Source organism: Vicugna pacos, chromosome 3, assembly GCF_048564905.1.
Source record: "Vicugna pacos chromosome 3, VicPac4, whole genome shotgun sequence".
Taxonomy (NCBI): domain Eukaryota; kingdom Metazoa; phylum Chordata; class Mammalia; order Artiodactyla; family Camelidae; genus Vicugna; species Vicugna pacos.
Window position 1 is genome coordinate 22,695,654 of NC_132989.1, and position 26,277 is coordinate 22,721,930.

At 40.1% G+C, this 26,277-nt stretch overlaps 1 protein-coding gene across 2 annotated transcripts in view; it reads left to right on the forward strand.

The window, feature by feature from the left end:
- The window catches only part of PFDN1 (prefoldin subunit 1), a 59,888-nt gene extending 34,208 nt beyond the window's left edge, over positions 1-25,680 (forward strand). Inside the window, exons 4-5 of one of the 2 annotated variants that reach the window (XM_072956570.1) lie at positions 22,558-22,643; positions 25,276-25,680. In XM_072956570.1, coding sequence (XP_072812671.1) covers positions 22,558-22,623 — 66 coding nt within the window. In that variant the 3' untranslated portion in view covers positions 22,624-22,643; positions 25,276-25,680. The remainder of the gene's footprint in view (positions 1-22,557; positions 22,644-25,275) is intronic. The other variant, XM_006204563.4, reaches the window with a different exon arrangement.
- Positions 25,681-26,277: the final 597 nt, after the last annotated feature.

Below are 26,277 nucleotides of genomic sequence, written 5' to 3' on the forward strand. Positions count from 1 at the left end.
GTGTCAAATCTACTTCTGTGATGGTATTTATCAATTTCTCGTTAGTCTTTCAGTTTAGTGGGCAGTGGTATTTAGAGACTACTGTCTGGGTCCTGTAACTGCTCACTGTTACTGAATGCATAGTTGAGAGGATATGTTTCTTTTTGCTCTATATGTTTAGGAATTTCTCAGCTCTTTTGAAGATAGCATTCTACTGACTTCTGGCTTTCATTGTGGCTGTTGAGAAGTTACCTGTCAGTCTAATTGCTGTTCCTTTGTCTTTTCTCTGTGGCTACTTTTAATATGCTCTCATCTTTCATGCCGTAGTTTCTCTGGGATATGTTTAGGTGAGGATTTAGTCTTTTTGTTTTTTTCTTAATCCTGCTTGGATTAGTTGGTTTCCCTGAATTTGAGGATTATTGACTTTCATCAATTCTGGAAGATTTGTATTGTCTCTGAATGTTACTTCTTCCCTGTTTCTTTATTAAATGTTATTTCTCTCTGGAATATTTTCCCCCTACCTTTAAACCAGCTGCTCCCACTATCTGCAGTAGCATCTTTACTGGTTTTTTTTCCGTCTTCAGCTTTCTCTCTTCTAATCCATTTAACATATTTCAACTAGAATGACCTTTCTAAAATGTTTAATCTGGTCTGTGTAAACCCCATCATTGTTCAAGCTCTTTAACATACCTTCAGGGCTCTTTATGAAATGACTCCTGTTTGTTTCTCTCATGTCCCTCATATCCTCTTCCTTCTCTTAAATGCTGTATGCTCTAGACACGCAGAAATATTCTGTTTTTAGAACTTGCTGTGTTTTCTTTGTTTCTATTAGATTTTAGCAAAATTAGTTCCCTCCTCCTGGGAACTTCCTCCTCCTGCTCTTACTAGCTCTGGTTTTTTTTGTTGTTGTTTTTGTTTTTTAAAATTTTATTTATTTGTTTATTCATTCATTCATTCATTTTTTATTTTTTTAATTCAAAAAGAAAAATGTTGTAGTTATCCACAAATTCAGTCACAAATTGAATGTCAAATTTGTATACTATTGTAGCAGTATTTATGTAGTTTCTTTATATATGTGTGTGTGTGTGTGTATGTATATATTTATTTATTTACTGAAGTATAGTCAGTTTACAGTGTTGTGTCTAGCTCTGTTAATACTTAAAATCTTAGTTTAGGACTACTTCTCCTGAGAAGCATTTTCTGATTCCTGAGTGTTAAATTGGGTGCTTTCCCCTTGTTCTCTGTAATGATTCTGTTGATTTCTTGTAAACTACCATCAGTTGAAGTAATTACAAATATGGTTTCCTATTACTTGGGAAGCTTGATGCAGATTCAGAGCTCTAAATCGTTTTTCCCAGGGTCTCCCAGTTATGACTCTGCCTTTTGAATACAGTCTTTTTTTCTGGGCCCTAGTATTTCTTGCCAGTCTAGCCTGTTTCCTCTTAATCCTGTTTAATTATCATTAGCATTATTAATTTCTACCCTCAGATACCTTACAGTTAAATTGGAGAGGCACAATTTATGCTTAACTCTGAAGACAAAGATGAGGCTATTCCATTTAGCACATTTTCATCTCTGAAGAAGTAAGGTTGTGTTGGCTTTGGTTCCATAGGTCCGGTTTCTGACTAAAGCTGTTAACTTGACCCCACTGTGTATGCCTCTTCACCCCCATCAACAGTCTTTATAAATGACACTATGGATAAACCATTTCCATGACATAACATGGGTGCTGGTCTAATTCAGGTTCTCTGATCTGAGAGACCATCTTCGTTAGTATTTTCTAGGCTCCCTTTTATCCACCTCTATTCTTACTGTTTCTTTATGTTTGCCCTCTCCAGATTTTTTCCCCCAGTCTTTATTTATGAGTGCAAAGCTTACCTGGAATATATTTAGCTTTTGATAACTCTAGTGTGCTGTACCTACATTGTCAGCCCACCTGGTATCTCACCTACTGGCCCTTTTCCTCTTATGGAGCAGAGGTCAGGGTATGATAATCCTGCCCTCATGTCCTCTTGAGAGAGTGTTACATTGCTTCCTATAAGGGTGAAGACTTGTACTGTTGTTAACCTTGGGAAGATTGTCTTACTGGCTTTATCTTCTTAAAATTCCAAATTTACATTTTAATACCCCTATGTTGAATTCCTCAGACTATAATTACTTTACTGGGGTTGATTAGGAAGTGTTTTCATAACAGACTCACAATGTTGATTAGGAAGTGTTTTCATAAAAGACTCACATTTCCAAACAATGTGTTCGTGTTATGTGGATTTTTATTTTTCCTTTGTAAAGATGATTGATCTGATTCTGAGGGAATGTCATTTCATCTCAGTGGTGATTAGTAGAACAATGATGCTGATCCTATTCAAATCAAGAGAAAATATAAAATAATGTCTTTAGTATGATAGAGTAACCGTGTTATGTTACTTATGTCATTGAGGAAATTCTCTATTTTTTAAAAATACTGATAACAAATAAAGATGGCTGAGTGTATAATACATAATATACTATATATTGTTAGTGGAAAAGAATAAAAGCATAATTTTTAGAAATGACAGTTTTATTGGTATTTGGAATTATGACTGAGCCTTTGTCTTTGTAAAAATAATTTTCCTTTTGAAATGTACAGCATTGCTACAAAAAGTGTAATTTTTTTTGAGAAAATTCAGTTTTAGTTAAAGTTGAGTTAAAACCTTATAGAGTAAAGAGATATAAGTATCTTCTAAAGAGTAAAAATACATCCTATATTTTTGTTGACCTTTTTGGAGGTAGAAAGAAAATAATTGTGGACTTCTTTTGCAGTTGCAAAATCTTTGATTCATCATTCAGATGAGCTGGAACTCAATTTCTGACCTTTTTTGCCTTATGAATGTGAACTATTTGGAATCCTTGAGATAACTGTAAGCTTTTAGTGTTGTATTTGAACATATTTTGACCACTTTTATGTTCTCTCTCGAACAGTTACTACTTCAGGCTCATCTGTCTTCAGGCTAAAGTCCCTATTATATTTTAGGCACATGCATATCCTGGTTGACCATTTTCCTTCCCCTCTATCTCTGACGTGTTTACTACCCCTTCCACCACCCTGGTTAGCTCAGCAGTGACACAATAAAAATAAGAATAGGAAACCAGGACATTCTGGCCTGCATAATGCCACTTCTGACGCAGAATGTTACAGTCCCAGGGTTGTGAAATAGCTCTCTAGCCCATGCTATAAGTAAAATCTAAGAAACTGTAAAAGTCCTGACTCTTCCACAAAAGTGGCTATTTTGGTTAGACAGTACTTCCTGAAACAAGTAGAAAGACTAGTGGCAAGAGAAGTGGATAGGAGGTGCCTGTGACACTATAGTTGGCTGAGTTCTGAGACTGTGATGAGAACATGTTTTGGAGGAGTTCCCATGATTGAGGAGATTTTACTCTGCCTGTTGAGGATCATTTTTTCCATAGATGGGTGGTGACTGGTAGGCACTTGGATGGAAGTCCAGTTTTTGCCCCAAGTATTTCACTTTTGGTCTGGTACCTTTGTGCATTTGATGGGACCACCCCCTCTTTGGAGGTGATGTCAAGTTGACAGTATATGATAGGCACCGATTCTTATCAGCGTTTTCAATGGAGAAGGGCCCGTGAGAGCAAAGCCAGTGACAGAATGATTTTTATATATTAAACAAGAATTACACCCGTGTTCATCTGCTTGTATATAACTCAAAGTGGACTCCATTTAAAAAATTAGTCATTTGTTTTGTAGTGAAATACAGGATTTACAGAAATATATAATAAAATACATTTAGTTTAATCAATAATTATAAAGCATTCACCTGTAACAATCATCTAGGTCAAGGAATAAAATAATAGCAGGACACCAGAACACAGCCCCCCACTTCGTTTTTCCCTCCTATTCTTGCCTGCTCCTCAACCCCAGGTAATCCTAACTTTGGGGATAAGTATTTCATTTTAAAAAAAATACAATTGTACTTTACCTATGTATGTATCCTTCAAAACAGTTTTTCAACTTTATATGAACAAAATCTGTCTCCATATTTTTTACTTTGCTGCTTTTCCTCAACATTATGTTTGTGAAGTACATCCATGTCGTTACTTGAGATTGTGACTTACTCATTTTCATTGCTATATCGTATTTCATTGTATGGTTGTATCACAATTATTTATCTTTCCAAACAGTTAACTTTTACCCTTAAGAAGTCAAGATATTCTCATAGAGTGTCTTCATAGTTTATCTCTTAGCCTCTTGCTGAGGGGAACTATTTTTCAGAGACATCTCCCATTCCAATTCAGGATAGTTTGCATCCTGCAGAGAAGTATAAAATGTCTCTACTCTAAAAATTAGCTTGATGATTTCCCACCTTCAGCAGCAGCTGGATAACTAGGCACTTCTGAGTGTCTTTAAGAAGATTTAAAAAAAATAATTGCAAGTTTAGTGCATTATTCTTTTTTCTATGTTGTTTTGACTTGAGGAGTGTTGGGTGAAGTTTCTCTTATTGTTCCTTACGTTGGGATTTCAGATGTGAATACTCTTTATAGAATTCTTTGGCATTCTCAACATTTGTAAAAATGATGTTTGTTTCAAAATAGTTCTTGTTATTTAATACTTAAGTCTGAAAGAGCCCGACGGTTGGAAGGCTAGAGTTATAGTGAACTATATATATTCTTTATGTTCTGGTGTTTTAGGGCTTATTGTAGCTGTGTGATCATTCTCTGTGGCTTTCAGAGAAGAATAGGCATGAGTCTGAAAAAGCCCATATATGCTCTTTTTCTGGTTGAGTATTCTTTATTGGCTGTTATCAATATTATCAATGTCTTGGTCAGTGTATATGTGTTATGATCCAATTGCTAATATTTGCCCAAATGTGAACTATATGATATATTTCATTTCCTCAGTGGAAATATTTTAGGTCTGGTGAGAACTTAGAGATATAAACAGTTCAAATAGATTTGCCCTTTTAACTAATTTGTCTGTGAAATACATGTTACAGGTATTTTACAGACACACTCCTTTGATACAGTCTGCTCATTGCTTGTGTGTCTTCATTTTATGATTAAGATTTAAAAAAGGATTTGCATTCCAGTTAGTCCAAAATTCAGCTTTTTGCATCTTGATTTGGCTATTTTCTTCGAGGATGCATTTCCAGGATGCCCTGATTCCCCTCTTGTGAACACTTGTCTATAACCACACCAGACTATCCATTTGAATGCTACAGGAAGTTGTTGACCTCAGCCTTCACTGCTGTGTACTTTATATAGTCTCTACTTTTCTGTTTGTGTCCTTAGCCACCATCCTCCCATGCCTGAGAGTTTCTCCAGTCATTTTTAGGCTGCTTAGTGAATTATTTTTTTTGAAGAGTTTGAGTTTTCTTTCATGTTATTGCATGCCTCTGCTCTTGTAACCAAATGGTAAGGTGAAGTTAATCAGTATGCTTTTCTTTACCCTAGATTCTTACTCTGATCAGTCTTTATGTTGCAAGTGTCCTCTAACCTGAAGTAACAGATACTGGCCAGAGGAAATGAGCTGTTGGCCACACCTGTATTAATGATCACACCGTGTATGTCAGCTCAAAAGAACAAGATTCAAACTGATATTCGAACTATAAATAGAGATCTCCAAGTCTACCAGATTTATAGCAGAGCATTCATTATCCTAAATTCATAATTTAAGTACCTTGTATTAGGAGTTCTGGATTCTGGCCCTTGCTGTGCTCTAAACCTCAGTGTCCTCTCTGTAAAACAGGAGGGTTGGATTAGAAGATATCTAGAGTCATGTCTATTAAGTTTATCATTACAACCTTGGTCGTCTTCTAAATTGCTGCTTTAGGAGCAAAAATGCCCCCGTAAAAGATGGAAGGAGGCAAAACAAAAAACCAGTTTTCTTTCAGTTCAGATCATTACTTTAATTTAAAAAGTTAATTGAAATCCTATTTTTGCAGCTAAAACTAGTTGTCTGCCTACACCTTTGCCAGCTAAAATGTAATATGAGGTGATAGCATCTCCTTTGATATATTTGATATGTTGCTTAAACTATTGAAATCACAGATATGTGTGTGATGGCTTAAAGGTAGTTTATTAGACATCACCTGTTTTAGAGAAACTGTTGGATAGAGCTGTGTAATAGCTTATAAACTCCATGCACATAAAATAACATACCCAGGAAGACATCATTTTATCATGTGCTTTATCCTGTACCGTCTTATAAAATACATGCTACTTAGAATAGTGGCAAAAAGTGTTCAGAAGATGTTGATAAATTCTCAAACTTTTTGAATGTACATGGACATTTTTATAAGTGGTATCTCACTAAATTTTATGAAGTGCTTTTGTGAATTTTAATTAATCTGCTGCTGCAGATAGTTATGCTACTTAGGACTTTACCATTTTTGTTTTACCATTATACTCCTTTTTCAAAGACTTTTTACGCATAGTGTCTGTGAGAGATACTGTCTTGCTACGAATGACTAGAGTATTTTCTCCAACCTCGCTTTGTCTTGCTTTCAAATGAATCTTTCACCTGCCACCATTATAATAAGAATGTTTCAATTCCATCACTATTCACGAAGCCATTCTTTGTGTACACAAGTTATCTTGTGAGGGAATTTTTCCAAAATGGACACAGATTCATTGTACTCTTAACTTTTGTGTAAAACAATTTAGTTCATTTTATTCTGCTTTTGTTTTTAAGAAAACACATGAGGGTGGAACAATACTCCAGGTCAGGAAGCATTATCAGTTTCCACTGATGTTTTATATGTGCTCTGTTTTCATATGAGACTCTAAAAGCTTAAACTCTGTGTGATGCTATAAAGACATGGAAAATGATTCTTTCTTAGGGTTGGAGGAAGTGATGACTAGTGTTTTTTTGCTGGTAGTATCTGATAATCCCCCTCCCTTTAGCTATTCTAGGCATGTTTAGTTGTCAGGCGTTGTCGGACTAAATTGCTAAAAATAACAAATAAGGGGGAGGCTGTTCTAGGGCCAACTTTTGCCACTGTCTGCAATCTATTTAATTTAGTTCCTAAGGAGAAAGGGCAAAAGGAACATGGTACCATTCTCATTGAATGGATTTTTTGTTTAAAGTGCTGACAAGAACATTGTTTGAGCTCTCTCTTTTCCCAAACCCCATAGGGCTCATGTACCCACATCTACTTAGAGTGGAGAGCCAGAGCTAGGGGCTCAAAGAGCATGATTTGATCAGTAGTTGTACTAGAGATTAACTAGGCGATTGTGGTCTTTTGCTCATCCTTCATGTGGCTTTTGACAGTGGAAATATGCAGTTAGCCTTTGAGAGAGGGTGAGATAGAGAAGATGGTGGTTAGAAATGGGGGAGTTACTGTGAGAATAAAAAAATCTATTTAGTATTAGACAATGTAGGCTTTGAATGCTTATTACTTTCAGGCCTTTCTTACTTTTAGGCATTTCTTAAGTCACCAACTTACCTTACTCCGTAATTTAATGAGATATATAATCATTTTAACTGAACTAAAGGGTCTCACATACATAATTTAGAACACAGTCTTCATCACTACGTATGCTGTATAGATGGTGAAGTCTTGTGATACATGTGGAATGACATATAGCAGCACTTTAAGTCTTTACAAGTATCTCAAGACAAATGTCATTTGTGGTTGAGTTTAATCAGCTCTAGAAAGCTGTAAAGAAAAACATCACTTTATGCTCAGAGCCTGGACTTTGGGGTTCAAATTCAAAGCTTTCATTCATGCAGACTCTGTCTGTCATCTTCTCTCTTCAGAAAAGGTATGAGAGGTGGTAATGGAAAGCATAAGAGGAAGAAGGAGCTTCTGGTACTATAGTTGAAGCCTTAAAATGAATCAAGTTTTGAACTGAATTGTAAATATCAATTGCCTTAATTTTTAAGCATTGATGCTTTCAGTATCAGAGGCTGAATTTTCCACTTACAACTGATTTTTCCTTTTCCTTCCTTTGGGAGGACTAACAGTTCTAAGATTCAAGACATAAGGCTTTGGCCAGTAATAATTGTTAGGTAGGCCAGAAGAAGTGTATGTATGTTTTTAAAAAAAAGCATTATGTTTGCTGGGTATCTTGATTATGGAGTGTACTTTGGGGATTATACAGTGTACTTTGGGGATAATGACTAATCATGGAGGCTTTTTGTTCTTTCAGTCTTACACATTAAGGAACCTGCAGTCTGTTGTACTTACCATGTGCCATGTACTTTTTTAGGCAAAGAAGATATAATTAGCAAAGGCCCTGATGGAGCTTATGTTCTGGAGAATTGGAGCGGAGGGAAGATGATAATAAACAATATAGTTGATAAATGCTAAAAAGAAAACACAGGGTAAAGAGACGGAGAATGGTGGGAGTATATAAGCTGTTTTATATAGTGTTGACAGGGAAAGTTTCTCTGATAAAGTGGTATTTGAGCAGAGAGGCCTGAAGGGAATGAGGGAGCAAGCTATGTATACAACTGGAAGAAAAGGGTTCCAAGAAGTGGAAACAGGAAGTATAAAAACTCAGAAGTGAAAAAAAAACCAACCTCTCAGAGGTGAGAGCATAATTGATGAGTTGTGAGAACAGCAAGGAGGCCAGTTCAGCTGGTGCTGAGTCAGCATGAATAGTAGGCAATGAAATCAGAAGGTATCAGTGAATAGATTATATAGGGTATTAAGGACTTTAGGATTAGGGGTCTTGGATTATGCTCTGAAGTTGGGGGTTTGGGGAGGGTTTTGAATAAGAAGAATGGCATGATCTGATTTACATTTTGAAAGGACCAGTCTGGCTGCTGTGTTGAGAATAGATTGGAGGGCAGGGGTGGAAGCAAGACCTGTAGGAGTCTGTAGCATTATATCTGGACTTGGATCAGGTTGGTGACAGTGGAAGTGGTCAGAATCCAGATATATTCAGATGTGGAGGCAAGACAATTGGGTGTAGGGATGAAAGAAAGGACTCAGATTTTTGGACCTGTTACAAAGGAATCATACCTCCTTCCTCCCACATGTCACTCGTTCACCTATTGGAGAGATCAGGAATGGGTTCATGAGAGAGGAGGCATTTCATTTGGGCCTTGAAGATTAGTTAGAATTTTGCTACTTATGGTTGGGGCAGAGGAGAGAGCATTTCAAATAAAAGAAATAGCGTGGACAAAAGTCTGGAAGTAGAGTGGTGGAATGGAGGGTTAGAGTGAGAAATGAGGCTGGAAAGGCCTGAGGGAAAGGAGCTAAGGATAAAATGAATGAGATCAGCTTTGTTTTACTCACTTTGTTCTGGGCAAGTAGTTACTCCCAGTGCAGTGCTGTTCATTCAGTATGCTTTCCACACAGCATTCCATGTGTAATGGACTCCACAGAGATTTCACTTGTTTATGGAAACATATGCACTGTTGATAATTCATAGATCAGTGTCTCCTAGTCAATTTTCAAGTTTCAAAAGTATTTTTTAAAGCAAATTGTAAGTTTGGTTTGGGCCTTGTTAACCTTTGAGATACAATTAGATACCCAAGTTGAGATGTTGAATAGACAGTTGGAAATAAGAATCTGGAACTCTAGGCTAGTGAAATAAAATTGAGAATTCTTTACAAATTGTCGGTTCATAGGTGGCATTTAAAGTCATAGAATTGGATTAGGTCAACTAAGGAGAAAAGGTAGCTGTGGGAGGGATAAACAAGGTTCATAGACTGAGCCAAGGGCACTGCAACAGGATGTAAAAGCTCATTACAGAGGTGTGGACAGCGTGTAGTGTGAGTCCAGAGAACTGAGGGAACACCCACACGGGCAAGCCTATGCTGTGAAGGGTCCAAGTTGAAGGGGTAGGACCAGTTCCCTCCATGCTTAGGGCCCTCCTGTCCAGGCCCTTGGTTTTGTGTTGGAAGCAGAGGCTGTCAAGCTCAGTTAGACCTGAGTTTCAGGTGCTTTGTGGCTTTGCCCTACCAGCACTGACCCTGGAGCTGTGCAAGCCTGGCATGTTGAGGGAAGCAGGGGAGGGATTGGTGGAGGTAGAGGCTGATATCAAGCTAACCTCAGAGCTGAGTACACTGTCTGTGGGCCTACACTACAAGGAATGTTTCAGCACAGTTCATTTAAAGCATAGGAGATTAGAAACCCTGACATGTATCTGTATATCCTGAGTAAAATTTGAGGGAGGTGGGTACTTACATGGGTGAAAGCAAACATGCCTACTATTTTTGAACTAGTTTTGAAGGTTAAAATTCCCTAAAAGGATTTTATAATAACTAACATGTTCACTGTTTCCTGTATACACTTACACACATGCACATACAAATGTGCACGTTCCTACCATCTTTCTCTATATACTAAGAAAAGCTTCAGCCTTTAGAATATGTTTTGAGTTCATCTTAATGATTCTTAACAAGTAATTGGTACTGCTTTTCTTTGCTCTGATGTATATTGCATAATGACTTGGCATAATTATTAAGAACATGAACTCTGGAATCAAATGAGTATGAATCTGACTCTGCCACTTACTACCACCTTGGGTAAATTAATTAGTGTCTCTAGACCTAAATAATACTCTTTTGTAAAGCAGCAGTAACAACAGGGTTTATGGATAGGGACCATAAAAAACTTCCCTTTATCTCCAATGTAGGTGTGGAATCAACTGAAAGTCAGGCAAATTGATAAAAATTTTTGAATGTATGCTTTACCTTTATTACTGATAAAGGTTAGGTTGAAGGATGTGGCTTAGGTGTGCAGCAATAATAATGATTTCTAATACTGATCCGGAATTAAACATACAAATTAGGTGAACTTACCCAGCAAATCTCTGGAAGCGTGCGACAACCACAGATCTCTCTCTGCAGAGGCAGGCAGAGCCTGTCAAACTTAAGAGGAAAATGTATACCTTCTGCAAGCAGGCAGATCCTGGCAGAGCAAGAGGGGCTGAGCCATAGTTCCTTTTTCCAAACACACCACTCAGAAAAGCCACTAGTCTTCCTAAAAGTAGATTGAGGAGGCCAAGACTAATAGCTGATGAAAACTGGAGGTAAACAGAATAAGCATTTCTCCCTTATTACAAAAAGTACCTACCTGATGACATAATACATGTAAATCACTTGATGCTGTTCCTGCCACACAGTAAATACTTGGTAAGTGCAGGATTTTGTTATTTGCATATGATGGATGCTCAGTAGCTGTTTACTGGTTGAATGTATTACCATCAACTTAAAAAGGTTTTTTTTTTTAATTGGGAAAAAATGATACAAAATGTGTGAAGCTATTTTAACAAACATTGGTGTACTCACCACTCGGAATTAACAAATGTTAACATTTTGGAATATTTATTTATCTTTGCTTATTTTTTATAAAAATAAAACCATACCAATGAAGTTGAAGTCTCATTTGTAACTTCCCTTTTGGCTTCACCTCTGTCTCATTCCCATTCACCAGAAGCAACTACTATCAGGTATTAGGTATATCTTTTCATTCCATGTTTCATAACATCTTATATTCAACAAATGATGTCATATTGTTCATATCTTTCAATAACTTGTCTTTTTTTTGAGCTCTACCCACACTAACAGATATATGTAGTTTACTCAGTTTAATTGCTGTATTCCATAAGAACATAAAACTTTCAGTATTTTATTCAAAGGACCCATTGTTGATAGCCTCAGTATAAACCATGTAAATGTGGCCAAAGGGCCTAGTGACTCCTTCCATGTGTAGCATAAACATAGACATTGTTAGGGCTGGTCGGTGGGCTCAAGGATGCAAGTGCCAGGAGGTTAGTGATATTTGCTGCTCTTACTTCCTGATAGACATGGATTCTGTAATAAGGCCATCTCATAAACTTGGTGGCCTCTGCCCGTATTTTGAAAAGGGAGATCACATGTCTTTCACAGAGTCAGAACCAGAATCAGTCAGAAAGAGAGGGAGATCGAAGTGGGAACCCAGGATTCTAGATTCTAGATTCTCACCACTATATCATTCATTTTTACTCTGAAAGAAATGGGGTTTCTTATGCCGTGGGTACTGCCAGTATCTGGGCCTTCTAATATTAGTGATCCATTTCTTATAAAATGAGGAACTCCCTAAACACCAGCTCTTTGAGTAGAGAGGTTTTAAGTGACTTCTAAATGGCCTAGCATCTGGAAATTGAAGAAAGGGCAAAATGAAAACCACCCCTTGAATCATGTTTGTAAAGAGAAGTGTGCTAAGTGCTCTTTTATTATTCCAGTGTCATTATAAATTTAATTGGTGTTATGTCAGCTACTTAGATCAGAGCTAATAGCACATTAAACTCCGTTCTGTTTGTACCAGTTCCATGGTAACTTGGGTGGGTGTGGAGTTGGGACAAGTGGCAGCTGTGACGTCTGGTCTGTAGAGTGATTTAATCATGATATGAGCCCCTGTATGATCCTGGATGGAGAAGTGTCACTGGGTAATGTGACCTGACTTCTCAGTGCCCCTCAGAGCACTCAAGAGTGATGAGAGCAAGGACCCTGGGTTGCTTGTCTGACCTAGAGGTTTAGCTAAGAGTACAGTGATTTCTAGGTAATTCTGACATGTATAACTGTGTTCTCTTTTTCTCTTTCTTTCTTTCTTTTTTTTTTTTTTTTTTTGGAGATTGGCTTTTATTTATTTTTATTGTTAATTTTTTTTCTCTTTCTTAATGAAAAGAAAGGCAAAGTTTTCTGAAAGTTTTGTAAGTAGCCCTTTGATAGTATAGTGTGTTTGTAGCTCTCCAGTTCTGCCCTCTGATGACCTATACAGATCAGCAAAGGAGGTGCCGATGAGTCATGCATCTGTGCTTTTAGTGGCTTTGAGCTCTTACTTGTTTTCACTGTCTCCAGGTCCTTTTATGGGTTTCCGGTTGCCATATCTCTATTTTTTTAGTTGTATAAATATGTCACTCGATTGGAAAGTAGTAATGTCACATAGAAGTTTCCTTGCCCTTGTTTGTCCATTGGCTCTCCCAGGGTACCTTGTTAACTCATTAATCTAGATGTTAATGCCTCTGCTGATAACGTTAAAGTTCGTTTTCAGAAATTAATACGTCAGTTTATTTTACCCTGACTGGTTTGTGTGTGTTACTCTCAGTCTTTGGGTGGAGTAAAGACTAATTTGCTGTGAAAATAATTAATTAGGAACTTGCCTTGCCATGCCTGTTTTTAAGCACAACCATCATTACTGTCTAACTTAGAATATTTCACCACCACCAAAAGAAACCCCTTACCCATTAAGGAGTCACTTCCCATTTCCCCTTCTCCCAGCACCTGGCAGTCATTGATCTGTTTTCTGTCTGTATAGATTCGCCTGTTCTGGATGTTCCTATAAATAGGTCCTACAGTATATGGTTTTTGTTGTGTGTTTGGCTTCTTTCACTTAGCTTAATGTTTTCGGGGTTTACTTTTGTTGTAGCATGTATCAGTACTTCACTTTTTATGTCTGAATAATATTCCATTGTGTGGATATACCACATTTTGTTTATCTGCTCATCAGTTGATGGACATTTGGGTTGCTTCTCCTTGTGTACTATTATGAGTAAAGCTATCAACATTCACAAGTTTTCCTTGGAACATCTGTTTTCATTTCTCTTGGTTGGGTATATACCTAGGAGTAGAATTGCTGGGTCATATGGTAATTTTATCTTTTTAACTTCCTGACTAACTAACAAACTTTTCCATAGCAGCTGCATCATTTTACATTTCCCATCATCAATATATGAGGGTTCTAATTTCTCCATGTCTATACTAACATTTATTTTCCATTTTTGATTATAGCCATTTAGTGGGTGTAAATTAATATCTCACTGTGGTTTTTATTTGCATTTCCCCAGTGATAATAATGTTGAACATCTTTTTCTGTGCTTATTGGCCATTAATATATCTTCTTTGGAGAAATGTCTCTTTGAGGGTCCTTTGCTCATTTTTTAGTATGGCTGTATATTTTTTTGTTGTTGAGTTGTAAGAAAATAGAAATTCTTGAGTTGCTTGGAGCAGAGTAGGATTGGACTGACTTGAGGCTTTTGCCACACATACCTGCATGTTAGTGTTGCCACCGCAGTTGAGTCAGTTACACCTCCACTTCTAAGAATGCAAGGTGTTGCCCTGACTTCCTCTCTCAGAAGTCACACCCTTATTCACCTACCCCTTTACCATGCCTACAGGCCAAACTCCATAGTAAACACTATTGATTTGATCCTCTTGCTCTTCTTGTAAGATTAGAGCAAACTAAAGACAAACTGAAACAGTAAAACTTGTTTTATTTGCTAATTTAGAGGACTGGTAGAGTTTTAATAGTCCTTATAGATGAATACTTGGCTTTCTGATCCTGGAGAAGCAGAGGAAGAACAATATATATTAGGAAATGTCTTGCTTTTATAAAATTTGTTTTCATGAGATTTCTTTATTTTGTGCTGTATACGTGTATTTCTCACATATGAAACTTAGAGAAGTGTTCTATGTGGGCTGTAATTTTTAATTTTGGGGTTTTGGAGTTTTTGTTGTTGTTGTTGTTTTATTTCAGAAAGGAATCAAAGACCTGAGGGTTATGATGTTGCTAGTGGTCTTTGTGCATCCTTTTCCTGATGTCTTTTACTCAGGTCCTGAATCAGACAAATACTTGGCATGTTTAGTATACTGTTGGTACACATATACTACACAAAATTCTCAGCTATGATATTGTGTGGTCTCTGAAGGACATTCTCTTTGCTCCTTTATTTCCTGAATATAGGATTTTAGCCCTTCTAATAATTTCCTTAGGTTTAATAATACCGATGCTTCTACAACCCTTGTATTGGATGGGCACAAAGCCCCAGTGTCTTCTTTGAAGATAGGAGGTAAAATTATTGGTCCTGACACTACAGTTTGGATACTCTTAGGGCTCATCTGTGACAAAATATCGGGTAGTTTTCCTTCATGGAGTTTTATGATCAGGTCTCAAAGAGCCGTAGACTTTTTTAAGTTGGAAGGGTTAGAAAAGGGTTATCCTAGAGGCCACGTGATGGAGCACTCCTCTCCCCTGCCCTCAACCATTTCTGACGTGTTGTCATCACAGTTCCTACTTGGACACATCTAGTGATTTCTAGTAATCTCACCCTTTTTCCTGAACTGCTCTTCTCTTGGTTTCTATGATACAGTGTCCCTCCTTTTAGTGTTATTTGCTGGTTCCTCTTTTTCCTTCCAGTCTTACTAAATATTGACTTTTCTAGCGGCGAAGTCCTCTTATTCTTTGTTCTTTGTCTAGGAATTTCAGTCATTCTCATGGCTTCAGGTACTACCTGTATGCAAAATTGTATCTGTAGCCCAGACTTCTTCTATGAACTTCAGGCCCAATTTAGTTTTCTTCTCACATCTCACTTGGATGTCTCACAGGTACCTTAAATTCATTGTCTCAGACTGAACTTACTGTCTTCCCTTCCAAACCTGGTCCTCTTGGGTGTTATTCTTGACCTCCACCCCAACTTCTGATAAATAATTAAGATTATGGTGAAGTAGTTGTTGGAAGTCCTCTTGTTGGTTTTTCTCTTGAATATTTCCTAAATCTTTCTCCATTTCCATTGCCACCACTAAGATACTTTCATCTCTTTCTAAGATAACTGCAATGGCTTTTCAGTAGGTTCCTCAACCATTCACACTTGTATTTTCTAACCCAGTGCTTCCCAACCCTTTTTACATCATAGCACCCAGAGAATAGTATTTGCATGATTCACTGGAATAAGTGGACAAAGGGTGTTCAAGGTGGAGGTAACTGCTCTAGGGGGCTTTGACTGTGCTAAGCTACCCAGCCACTCTAGGGACTAAAAGAATCAATAATGCTGGACACATCTATTACCCACCCATTCATGACTCACTGAGTATTCTGCAGGAAACTCTGTTCTAACTCTGGTTGGCAGGGACCAGGTCATGTATGGCCTTATTGCCCAGCTTAAGAGTTTTTTTTTTTTATTGTATTTTAAATGCCATGGGAAGACATTAAAGGGTTTTGAGCAGAAAGTAACCTAATTTACATGTTAAAATATTTATGACATTGGACTGGTAGCATTGGAGCTGGATAGAAAGAAGAGGATAGTTTAGGGATACATTTAGAAGTAAGTTAAGACTGATAGATGGATTGGAGATATGGGGTTTGAGGAAAAGAGAAGAATCCAGGATAGCTTCTGTATTTGTGTGTGTGTGTGTGTGTGTGTGTGTGTGTGTGTGTGTGTGTGTGTCTGATTTTTAAATTGAGCAATTGGATGACTGCCATTCACTGAGATGGAGGAGACTGGGAGGGGGTGGATTGACTATAAATCAATTGTGCTTGTTTTAGACATGTTAAGTTTGGGTTTGACATCCACGAGGATATGTTTTTTAAGCAATTGGATGTATAAATCTGGAATTCAGGGGAGGTCTGGGTTGGAGATATAAATTTGGGAGTCATAATAAGGTTTAAAGCTATGAGATGAGATGAGGGTTTCTAAGAGACGGTGATAGAGAAAAGTTCCAGGACAGCTTCCCAGAAAATGACACATTTTGAAGTTGAGCAGAGGAGTAGTCCACAAAAGAGTAAGCTAGTAATGTAGGAGGAAAACAGGAACGTGGTGTCATGAAAGCTAAGAGAAGAAAGTATTTGAAGAATTGTGTTGAATGCTGTTGGTGATTAAGAATTAAGAGAATGGAGAAGTAACTGCTGCTTTGGGCAACAAGAGAACACTGGTGAATTAGACAGCAGTCAGGTCAGCAGAGGAGATGGGAAGCATGATTGGAGAGATCTGAGAAGCAAATGGGAGATAAAGAAGTGGAGGCAGCTACTAGACAGTTATTTCAAGAGGTTTGCTAAGAAGGGGAGGAAAGATGGGGGCATTACCCACAGGGGAATGTGAGGTCAAGAAAGGGTTTTTTTGTTTGTTTTTTTAAATGACTTGCCTTACCAAGAAGGATTTCTCTTGCAGAGAAAGAGAAATTAAAGATTAATAAGAAAGAAAGAAAAAGGATAACTGTGGGAGTGCAGTTTTTGAGAAGGGGATGGAATGAACGCCATATGGAAGGATTGTGTTTTGATAGAAGCAGATACACTCCATCCGTTTTAACAATAGAGAAGGAAGAGTATACATACAGATACAGGTTGGGTAGTAAATTTGGTAGTTGAAAGAGGGAATTCTCATCAGATTGCTTCTATTTTCTCAGTGAGCTGGGAATGAGAGTGGAGGAGAGAGTGTAGGAGATTTGAGGAGGCAAGATAAAGTATAAAATAGTTATTTTGGAGAACAGACAAGTTAACATATTAAGGAAATTTAATAGCATTTCTGGACAGCGGTGAGTGCCCATTTGAGATTCATGGTCCTGAATTTAAAGTGAAACCACATAGCATAGTTAAGTGCTTTTTTCCAGCAACATTCAGCTGTTTGGGTACAAACATGGAGTAGGTAGAGGGTAAAGTTTAGCTTGACTGGCATTTTTCCAGGCAAGTGCAACAGAGGGAGAGGTGGCAAAAGGGAGTTTACAGGGGGAATAAATATAAATGATGGGCTGTGAAAGCTAAGCTGGGTAGGGGGTGGGGGGACCATGGAAGCATAACGGATAATGTTGAGTGATGGGTTTGAAGAAGTGCTAGAGGGCGAGTTATCAGATAGAAATGATCTGGGAAAAATAGGAAGCAGTGGGGTGAAACTGAAGTGGTGCAATTACTGGTATTGTTGAGATCTCTCGGATATGATTGTGGGCTTTGTGGCTTAGGTGAGATAAAGTAAAAACTGTGAGCGGAGAGGAGGTCATGGTGTTGGATGGGTCAACTGTGTTCTTGTTGAATCACCTTGAGTGGTGCAGGAGTGGTGGAGAGGAAGACAGTGAGCCATTGATGAATGATGGGTAGTACCCAGGATATTGATAGACTGTAGTGGTAAGAAGAGAAGAGGATGGTACAGCATGATGCCACAAACTTCAAGAACCAGGGTTTTTGAAAGAAAAAAGAGGAGAAATGGTTTGGCAGTAGGCTGTAATGAATAAATGGAAGGGTGGATGGATAGACATTTATGCTTTTATTAGGCAACTTTCATTGGAAGTTAAACTCTCTACCTGCTGGATTCAGTTCTACCTTTTAAGGCTTCCTCTTTCTTAAAAACACATGTTGGCAAATTACAGCCTGCTGGCCAGAGGTGGCTCACTTGTTTTTGTGTTTTTAGAACACAGCTGTGCCCATTTGTTTGCACATTTTCTGTATTGCTTTTGCATTACAGTGGCAGAGTTGAATAGTTGTAATTGAGACAACCCTATAAAGCCTAAAATATTTGCTGTCTGGCCCTTTACAGAAAGTTTGCAGACTTCCATTTTTCAATGAGAGTCTCAAACTTGAGTGTGCATCACAATCAGAATCACCTGGAGGGCCTATGAGAACAGATTGCCCGGCTCCACCCCTAGAGTTTCTCATTCAGTGGGTCTAGGCAGGGGCACAAGAATGTGCATTTTTTAACAAGTTCCCCAGTGTTGCTGATGCTGGTGGTCTGCAGACTACTTTAAGAGCCATTGCTTTAGATATTTAAGGTAGTGATTGGGTTCCTTCTCCCCTTAATCTTCTGTGAGCCAAATGTCCCTATCTGCATCAGCTTTTTATCACTTTACACGATTTATTGGCTTGTCTTATCCCTTTTAAGCTTGGTGCCCACAAATGTAATGATTCTTTGGATGAAGCCCGCTCAGTGCCATATGCATTGGAACATTTGCCACTCCTTGCTTTTCGTGTACCCATGAGCTACCTTCCTTTCTTTCTCAGGTTGTCTGATGAACTTGTGTTTGTCTGTGACTTAAATGAAACTGATGTGTTCAGGAGGGCAGTAGGTAGAGATCACATAAACTCTAGGGGGACTAAAAGGCTAAACACTGTTATTTGGAGGAAGTAAGAATCCCCCTGACCCCCATCCCCAGGAAATCTCTAGTATAAGGTGCTTGAGTAGAGGTTTGTCTTGGGTAGATCGAGCATGTAATCATAGGTGGCATTTGGGAGTCTGACCCCATGTGGTAGCAGTGTCAGAATCTCCACTTTTTTTGTTGTTGTTTGTTTTTAATTGAAGTACTGTCAGTTGCAATGTGTCTGTTTCTGGTGTACAGCATAATGTCCCAGTCATGTATATACATACATATGTTCTTTTTCATATTCTTTTTCATTAAAGGTTATTACAAAATATTGAACATAGTTCCTTGTGCTATACTAGAGAAGCTTTTTTTTTAAGTCTGTTTTATATTTAGTGGCTAACATTCATAAATCTCAGACTTCCAAATTTATCCCTTCCCCACTTTCCCTGATAACCATAAGATTGTTTACTGTGTCTGCAAGTCTCTTTCTGTTTTGTAGATGAGTTCATGGTGTGTTTTTGTTTTTGTTTTTGTTTTTTTTAATATTCCACATATGAGTGATATCATATGGTATTTTTCTCTTTTCTGGCTTACTTCACTTAGAATAACAATCTCCAGTTCCATCCATGTCGCTGCAAATGGCATTTTATTCTTTTTTATGGCCAAGTAGTATTCCATTGTATAAATATACTACAGCTTCTTTATCCAGTCATCTGTGCATGGACGTTTAGGTTGCTTTGATGTCTTGGATGTTGTATATAGTGCTGCTATAAACGTTGGGGTGCATGTATCTTTTTGAATTGGGGGTACGGCTGGTGTTGTGGTGACCAGAGCTTGCCCTGGTTGTTGAGCAGGGCCTCCTTTTTGTTCTGTGGTTGTCAGCCCTGACAGGGGCCAGGTCTGTACCCCTTTTATTGGAATGGAGGCTTCTAGACCCATTTCTGAGTGGTGGTGCATAGTAGGTGGGGTTGGAGTGCTTTAAGTACTCTTCGTTGACTCTGCCCTTGGCCTCGCTTTAGCCATGGGAATGTCAGTGCTCTGCTCTGGTGTCTCCCAGGTTCTCTGCCCTCAGAGCTACCAGTGCAGTCCCGCCAACTTCTGGGTCACACACCTGGGTCGTGGCGCACTATCGGGTCAGCACCATCTCCAGCACCAAACACTGCCCCTGTGCTCACCCCACTTCATGACCTCCACTTGCTCGTTCCAGAGGCCCATGGGTCGCACCACTGGGTCAGCGCGTCACAGTCTCTTTAGCAGGTAAAAGAACATCTGGGAGAAAAAACAAGGTCAGTGGTCAGCCGGACTAAGTCTTTTGTCCCTGTCTTTCAGCAGAGGAACCTCTGAAAGATGTTTTGAAAGCAGTTTCTAAAAGATGCACAGACAGTAACCCCTTCTTAGATTTCCTTTCATTCTCTTGCTCCTTGCATAAATTGCTTTCTTATTCTTTGAGGTTGTCTCAAAGTATGTAGTTCAGCAGTTACCTTAGAGCCTTGTGTCCTCAGTGGTGAAGTAGATATATACGCAGATGACTTCACAAGTGGACATGTGTCCTTGGATAAGTTGTCTCGTATCTTCAAATTCCTGATCAGGTTTGGCCTGCATTTTCTGCCTCTGGTGAGTGCCCCTCACCCATTCAGGCCATCACAGCACTTGCAGTTTCAGGGCTCTGCCCATCTCTGTCTCATTTCCCTTTCTGACTTCTCTAATTGTGCCCCTGCGTTACCTTTGTTTCTCTCTTCCTCCTCTTATTTCTCTGCCTTCTTCACATTTGACACCATCTGCCAAGGCATGCCTCCCCAGCCTTCAGTGAATTCTTGGCCTCTTGCTGAACTTCCCCATTATGGGCAGCTGGCCCCCTCTGGCCATTTTATAGTTCTGCAAAGTGAGAGAACACGAGAATCATTGAGGCTCTTGAGTTTTGAATTTGGTATTGTCCATATCCTCATTTTACAGGTGGGGAAATAGAAAGTGAGAGGGGGGGAAAAACATTTCTATACTCCAATAAATGAGAAGCAGGAAAAATACTAATTTAGAGAAAGAGAGGGAGACAAAGTTCATAAGAAAAAAGTCTGTAGAGATAGTGTCACAAGATGAGTTACCTCAGGAGTCTATTTGAGAGACTGTGTCATGTCGTAAGAGTTCTAGGGACTTGAGCCTCTTCCCTTTGTGAGAGGATGAGAGTGAAACATCAGCCCCTGTCTGACTCCCGGAAAGAAGAACCTCAGGCTGATGAGCAATAACTCCAACAATGTCACTTCCCTGGCTGTGCTGAGCCCCACAGGAAATCTCAGAATTTCACGTCAGGACAAGGTCCCACAGGAATGTCATTGTACCCAGAGCTCTGTGGTTTGATGCCACTGGAGAATTTCCTAGCGAAAGGGTTCTGAGGGAGATTGCTCAGCAAGACAGAAAGGTGCTGCAGTGTGAGGCCAGCAAATGCCTTCCTGGGGCTCGTGCTGGGGGAGTTAAAATACCTCCTGGAGTTCCCAATGCAGTCATTATCCCTTGTAGTGCGCAGCAGCCCTGACGTTGACATCACATGGAGCAGTTTCTCAAGGATTTCCGACTCCAGGATGTGGGAAATTGGGATGGTTTGTTTTATGGTTTTATAAGTTGACCTGATAAAGTGTGAGGGCTTGACCCTTAGGGCCTGTTTTGTTTTTTTGGAGCAGGGCTTTGATGTCCCCATCAGGGTCAGTGAGCTCTGAGTGATAAGCCTGTGTATAGCCAGGGGCGGAGGTTAGAGATCATGTCCCAAACTGAAAACCACCTTGAAGGAGAATCGTCAGTTTCTGCCTTTGCTTCCTCTGGTGGGTGTTCATCATTCATTCAAGTTGGGAGGGAAAACTAAAAAGGAGTGTGTGTACAGGTAAACCAGTAAGGCATCATTTCCCATGATAAATGCACTTGTTTTCAACGACTATTGAGTTCCCATTATGAACCAGCCATTCTTGTAGGCACTGGGAGTAAGTATGTCAGTGAGTAGAGCAAAAGTCTTGCTCTCATGAACTTTTTCTTTTCCTAAGGGAAGACAGACAAATATTGCTTCAGGTGGCAACACATACTAGGGAGGAAAATCAGGGTGAAGAGAATACAGAGTGTGGAGCTGCACGTGATCAAGAAGGCCTTTCTCATAAGGTGACATTTGAGAAGGACCTGAAGGAAGTGAAGGAGCAAGTTGTATTTGGGGAAGAGAGGGAACCAAGGGCAAAGAACAGGCAGGAGCATGGCTGGTGGATTGGAGCAACATGGGCCAGGAGGTCAGAGAGTCACGTCAGGGCTAGACTATATCCGGAATTTTGAAAAGGCTTTCCCTTTTATTTTGAGAAAGATGGCAAGCCATTGGAAAGTTTTAAATACTAAAAGATGACTCTGGCCACCGTGTGCAGAAGAAACTGGAGGGGAGGAGGATTGAGGACAGGAAAAAGGAGACCACTTAGGAGTTTCTTCATTAAGGTCAGAATGTGGATACATTCTGAGATAACACTGACAGGATTTGTTGTTTGATTGGGTGTCAGCTGTGAAAGAAAGATTTGATGATGACATCAAAATTTTTGTCTTGAGCAGCTGCAAGAATGGAGTTGTTATTTACAGGAATGGGGAAGACCAGGGTCCACAGAGTTTCTGATTTGCGTAGTGGTTTTAAGAAACTGTGGAGATTCAAGGCAGAAAACGTTTAACTTAATCATTGGTTCCTTAATTTCCTTCATTCTGTCTGATGGTCTCATGTGTATGTGGGTCAGTTCTACCACAATTATTCCTGGGTAAGTGTGATCCTAGCACACTAACGTTTAGGTATCCTTATCTAGGCCTCTACGATTCAGTGTGGGCAGCAGCTGTGGGTGCAGAAGAACCTTGGGATAAACTCTGTGTGAGGGAGCATCTCTCATTTGAGGTACAGTGTTGATATCCTAGGGCTGCATGAGAAGCTACCACAAACTTGGTTTAAAGCAACAGAAATTTATTTTTTCACAGTTAGGGAGACTAAAAGCCTGAAATCAAGGTTTTGCAGGGCCATGCTGCCTCTGAAGGGTCTAGGGAAGAATCCTCTCCTCTTCTTAGCTTATAGTGGTTGTGGGCCATCCTGGGCCTTCCTAATCTTACAGGTGCATCCCTCCACCCTCTGCCTCCATCAGTGCATGGCATTCTCCTTGTGTGTCCCTGTGTTTTTATGTGGCCTTCTTATAAGGACACTAATTGTTGGATTTGGGGCCTGCCCTAATGTGGTAGAAACTCATCCTAACTTGTTACATCTGCAAAGACCCTATTTCCAAATAAGGTCACATTCACAGGTACTGGGGGTTAGGACTTCAGCATATCTTTTTGTGAGACACAGTTCAACACACATCAAGTGTTTTGGTCCAGGTTTGACTATGAGGGTCTTCTGGGCTTAGATGTGTTTGAGGGTGAGACAGGAACTATTGAAATACAGTTAGGGAGTAGGTCCCTCTATGCTAGGAATGCCCCATCTGTGGTAGGATAAAAAGTTAGTGTCCAGTATGTCTCTTTAAAGATTTAAAGATAGACAGGTTCATTTTACATTGTTTTTCAAACGTGCAGACTTTAGGAAAAGTGGTAAAAATCATAGAAAAGTAATGAAACTAGAAGTGGAGGATAGAAGGAAGAGATGTGATAGAGTGGAGAATTTTAAAGCTGAGAATTACAACCTGAATTTGATTGGCCAGAAGCCTGTGCGGGCGGTAGGGAGAAAAGCTACTGCTGATGTTCCAAGTTTGTGGTTTTGCTAGCTGGCGCAAGTTGGCAGCGATGGAGCGCAGCAGACCTGGGTCGCTGCATACGTGGATGACTACTTAATGCAGGTGTAGAGCCCTGCTTGCTCCACTAGCCTTTTCCTTAGATTCCTGCACAGCCAGGGCCCAAAAGGTGCCCAGGCGATGCCTGGCACTTGCTCTGGCTGCTCTGCAACATTAGTACCTGTACATTCTTCAGTGGTGTGTCAGGAGTTTTTAGTATTTCCCTCGTTTTCACTCACTGCAAGTAAAATCTAATGATTGTTTACAAAGGAAGTTTAAGTTCACACTCTGATACCACAATGATAGGGCTGTATCAGGTTTAGCGATGTAATTAAACAAATTTCCTTAGCAACAGTCTACATTTATGGCCATTGAATTATCATGGTCACCATGAGTTTTTGTGGAGCACCTGTTCTTTGGTGAGGAATTGTGTGGGAGATGAGTAAAGAGATATGGCTCTTTCTAGCCTTTCAGGAAATTTAAAGTTAGGAGACAAACAGGAACCAGAGGTTCACACAAGAACTGTGATAAAGATTTGTTGGTACCACAATATTTGGCACCTAAGGGAAACTATTAATTCTTTAAATGTATCATTTAATAAATATCTGGACAGAGAGTGGGAGATGGTAGAGGCAGGAGTATGTAGAGGGGCACCAGAGAGGTTTAATGGTGAAGGCCTCGGGCAGTAGAAGCATTCATTTGTGTTTTCCTGTGTCAGAGGTTGGGGATCAGTTCCTAAGCAAGGCCTGAGACCAGGCTGCTCCCCTGCCTTCTGCCCCAGCCTTTCTCTGGATTCCATGGTTATCTGGGCGCTTTAGTCGTCAAATTGAACCGCCAGCTGCTTGGGTAAAGGGGGTAAGGGTGAGGTATGGCACTCACCAACTGCATCTGCGCTAGGGCTCTGCATTGCTGGCTCTAGTGTGGCCCAGTCACATGCACCTTGCCTGGGAGGGGATTATTTTTCATTTCATGTCTTAAGTGGGAATGCAGCCATAACCATGTCCTCAGGGCAGGGACCAGTGGTGAGGCCACCATATTTCTGGGGTGACACAGGGCAAATAATGTACAGACATCATTTCCTTTGACTAATCTTTCATAATCCTGGTCCAGATGTGTCTCTTGAAAGTAAAGTTCTTTGTCTAAGTTGAGATTTTTAATTTAGGACCCAGATGGGGTAAGAGGTAAACTTCCAAAAGGTCTGTTTTACTCAGTGTGTCACTGTCCTGGATTCCTGGCAAGCAGCAGTTTCAGTAGAAAAGCAGATTTCATCCTGACTCATCTGCCTTGGTGAGACGTGTGATACAGCTTCTCAGTATTCAACGCAGCTTGTCATCTCACTGGACAGAGCAGAGGGTATGCTGTCCATTCTGCAGCAGTGGCAGCTACAGGCGCCTGGCCTGGGCCATGGAAAACCTTGAGAGACAGTCTGTTATGGGGCCAGCGCTTTGTCCTGGAATTTCCTGGCCTTTGTCTATCTGGTATAACTTCATGTACCAAGACGCCTGTTTTTAGAGTCTGCTTCCTTCTGGGGGAAGAGTGCTGTTGCCTTCCGCAGAGCACTCCTGCTTCCTGTACCAAGGGACCCCTCCCTTGTGCTCATGGGTCGGAGGTGGGGGAACCCACTGGGCAGGTGTGTATACCTGGTTCCCAATAGACCATAGGCTCCTGGAAGTCAGTGGTCAGAGAAGCCATAACCATTGGGCATGAAAACTGCACCTGCCAACCTGGCACATTCACCCTGGTCCTAACCCTTGTTTCTTTCTCATATTGTAGCAGAAAAAATCCTACCTGGAGCGGAGTGTGAAGGAAGCTGAGGACAATATCCGGGAGATGCTGATGGCACGAAGGGCACAGTAGGAAGCCTCTAGAGGAAGCGCTTCCTCCCAGCCCCTCCTGTTCCTGGCAGGGGCAGAGAAGCCTATATAGGGAGACTGCTCTGCTCGGCCTGATGGACGTTTTATCTGGATGGTCTGGTAACCCTGTGTTTTCTGCATCACTCTGGAGCCCCTCTCATATCCCATCTCTGTATTTATTCTGGCTCTGCCTGCCACCCCTCTTCCCTGGTGGTGAGTCATGAAATCCCACGAGAGGGGAGATGGGAGCCAGGAGAGGGGAAGCTCTGCCTGGGCCTACTACTAGTCATGCTGGTCAGACCAATAAAAGACATCTGTCCCACTCCGCTAAGTCTGCTTTTCTTGAGCTGACAGATGAGAACACAGGGCCAGAGAGGCAGTGGCTGTCTACACCTCAGTTCCTCCCTCCTCCTCCCCAGGGTTGTGGTCCTGCTCCTTCTGCACTGAAGCCTTCCCCTCTTCTTTTTTCTGCCTCTGTTCCTTTTAGTAAATCCCTCAATTTCTGAGCCTCCATGTAGTATGCAGGTAAGGAAAAAAGGAGACCAGGGCATAGCTGAATGTAAGTGAATAAAATGGTGGTTCCTCAGTGGCAGTCTGCCTAAAGATTCCCAAACATTGTAAAAGAAAATTAGGTACTAGACCAGCAGCACTTCTAAGACGGTCTCCCTCTGGCCAGTGTCATAAGGTGGACACTATAATCCTGAGGCCTCCAGGAGGCATAGGGGCAGTAGTGTGCTGGAGCTGGGTTGTACTGGCTCGGGAGAGCCAAGGCAATTTTCAGGGATTTTGTTGCAAGCCAGTTGTTAATAGGCATTATTAAAAATTGAGTTTTTAAATTTACAATTAAATTATATTAAAAACGAGGTTAATAAATATTCAGAACTTATCCTAATTACTAAATCTGGCCATTATCTATGTTTTT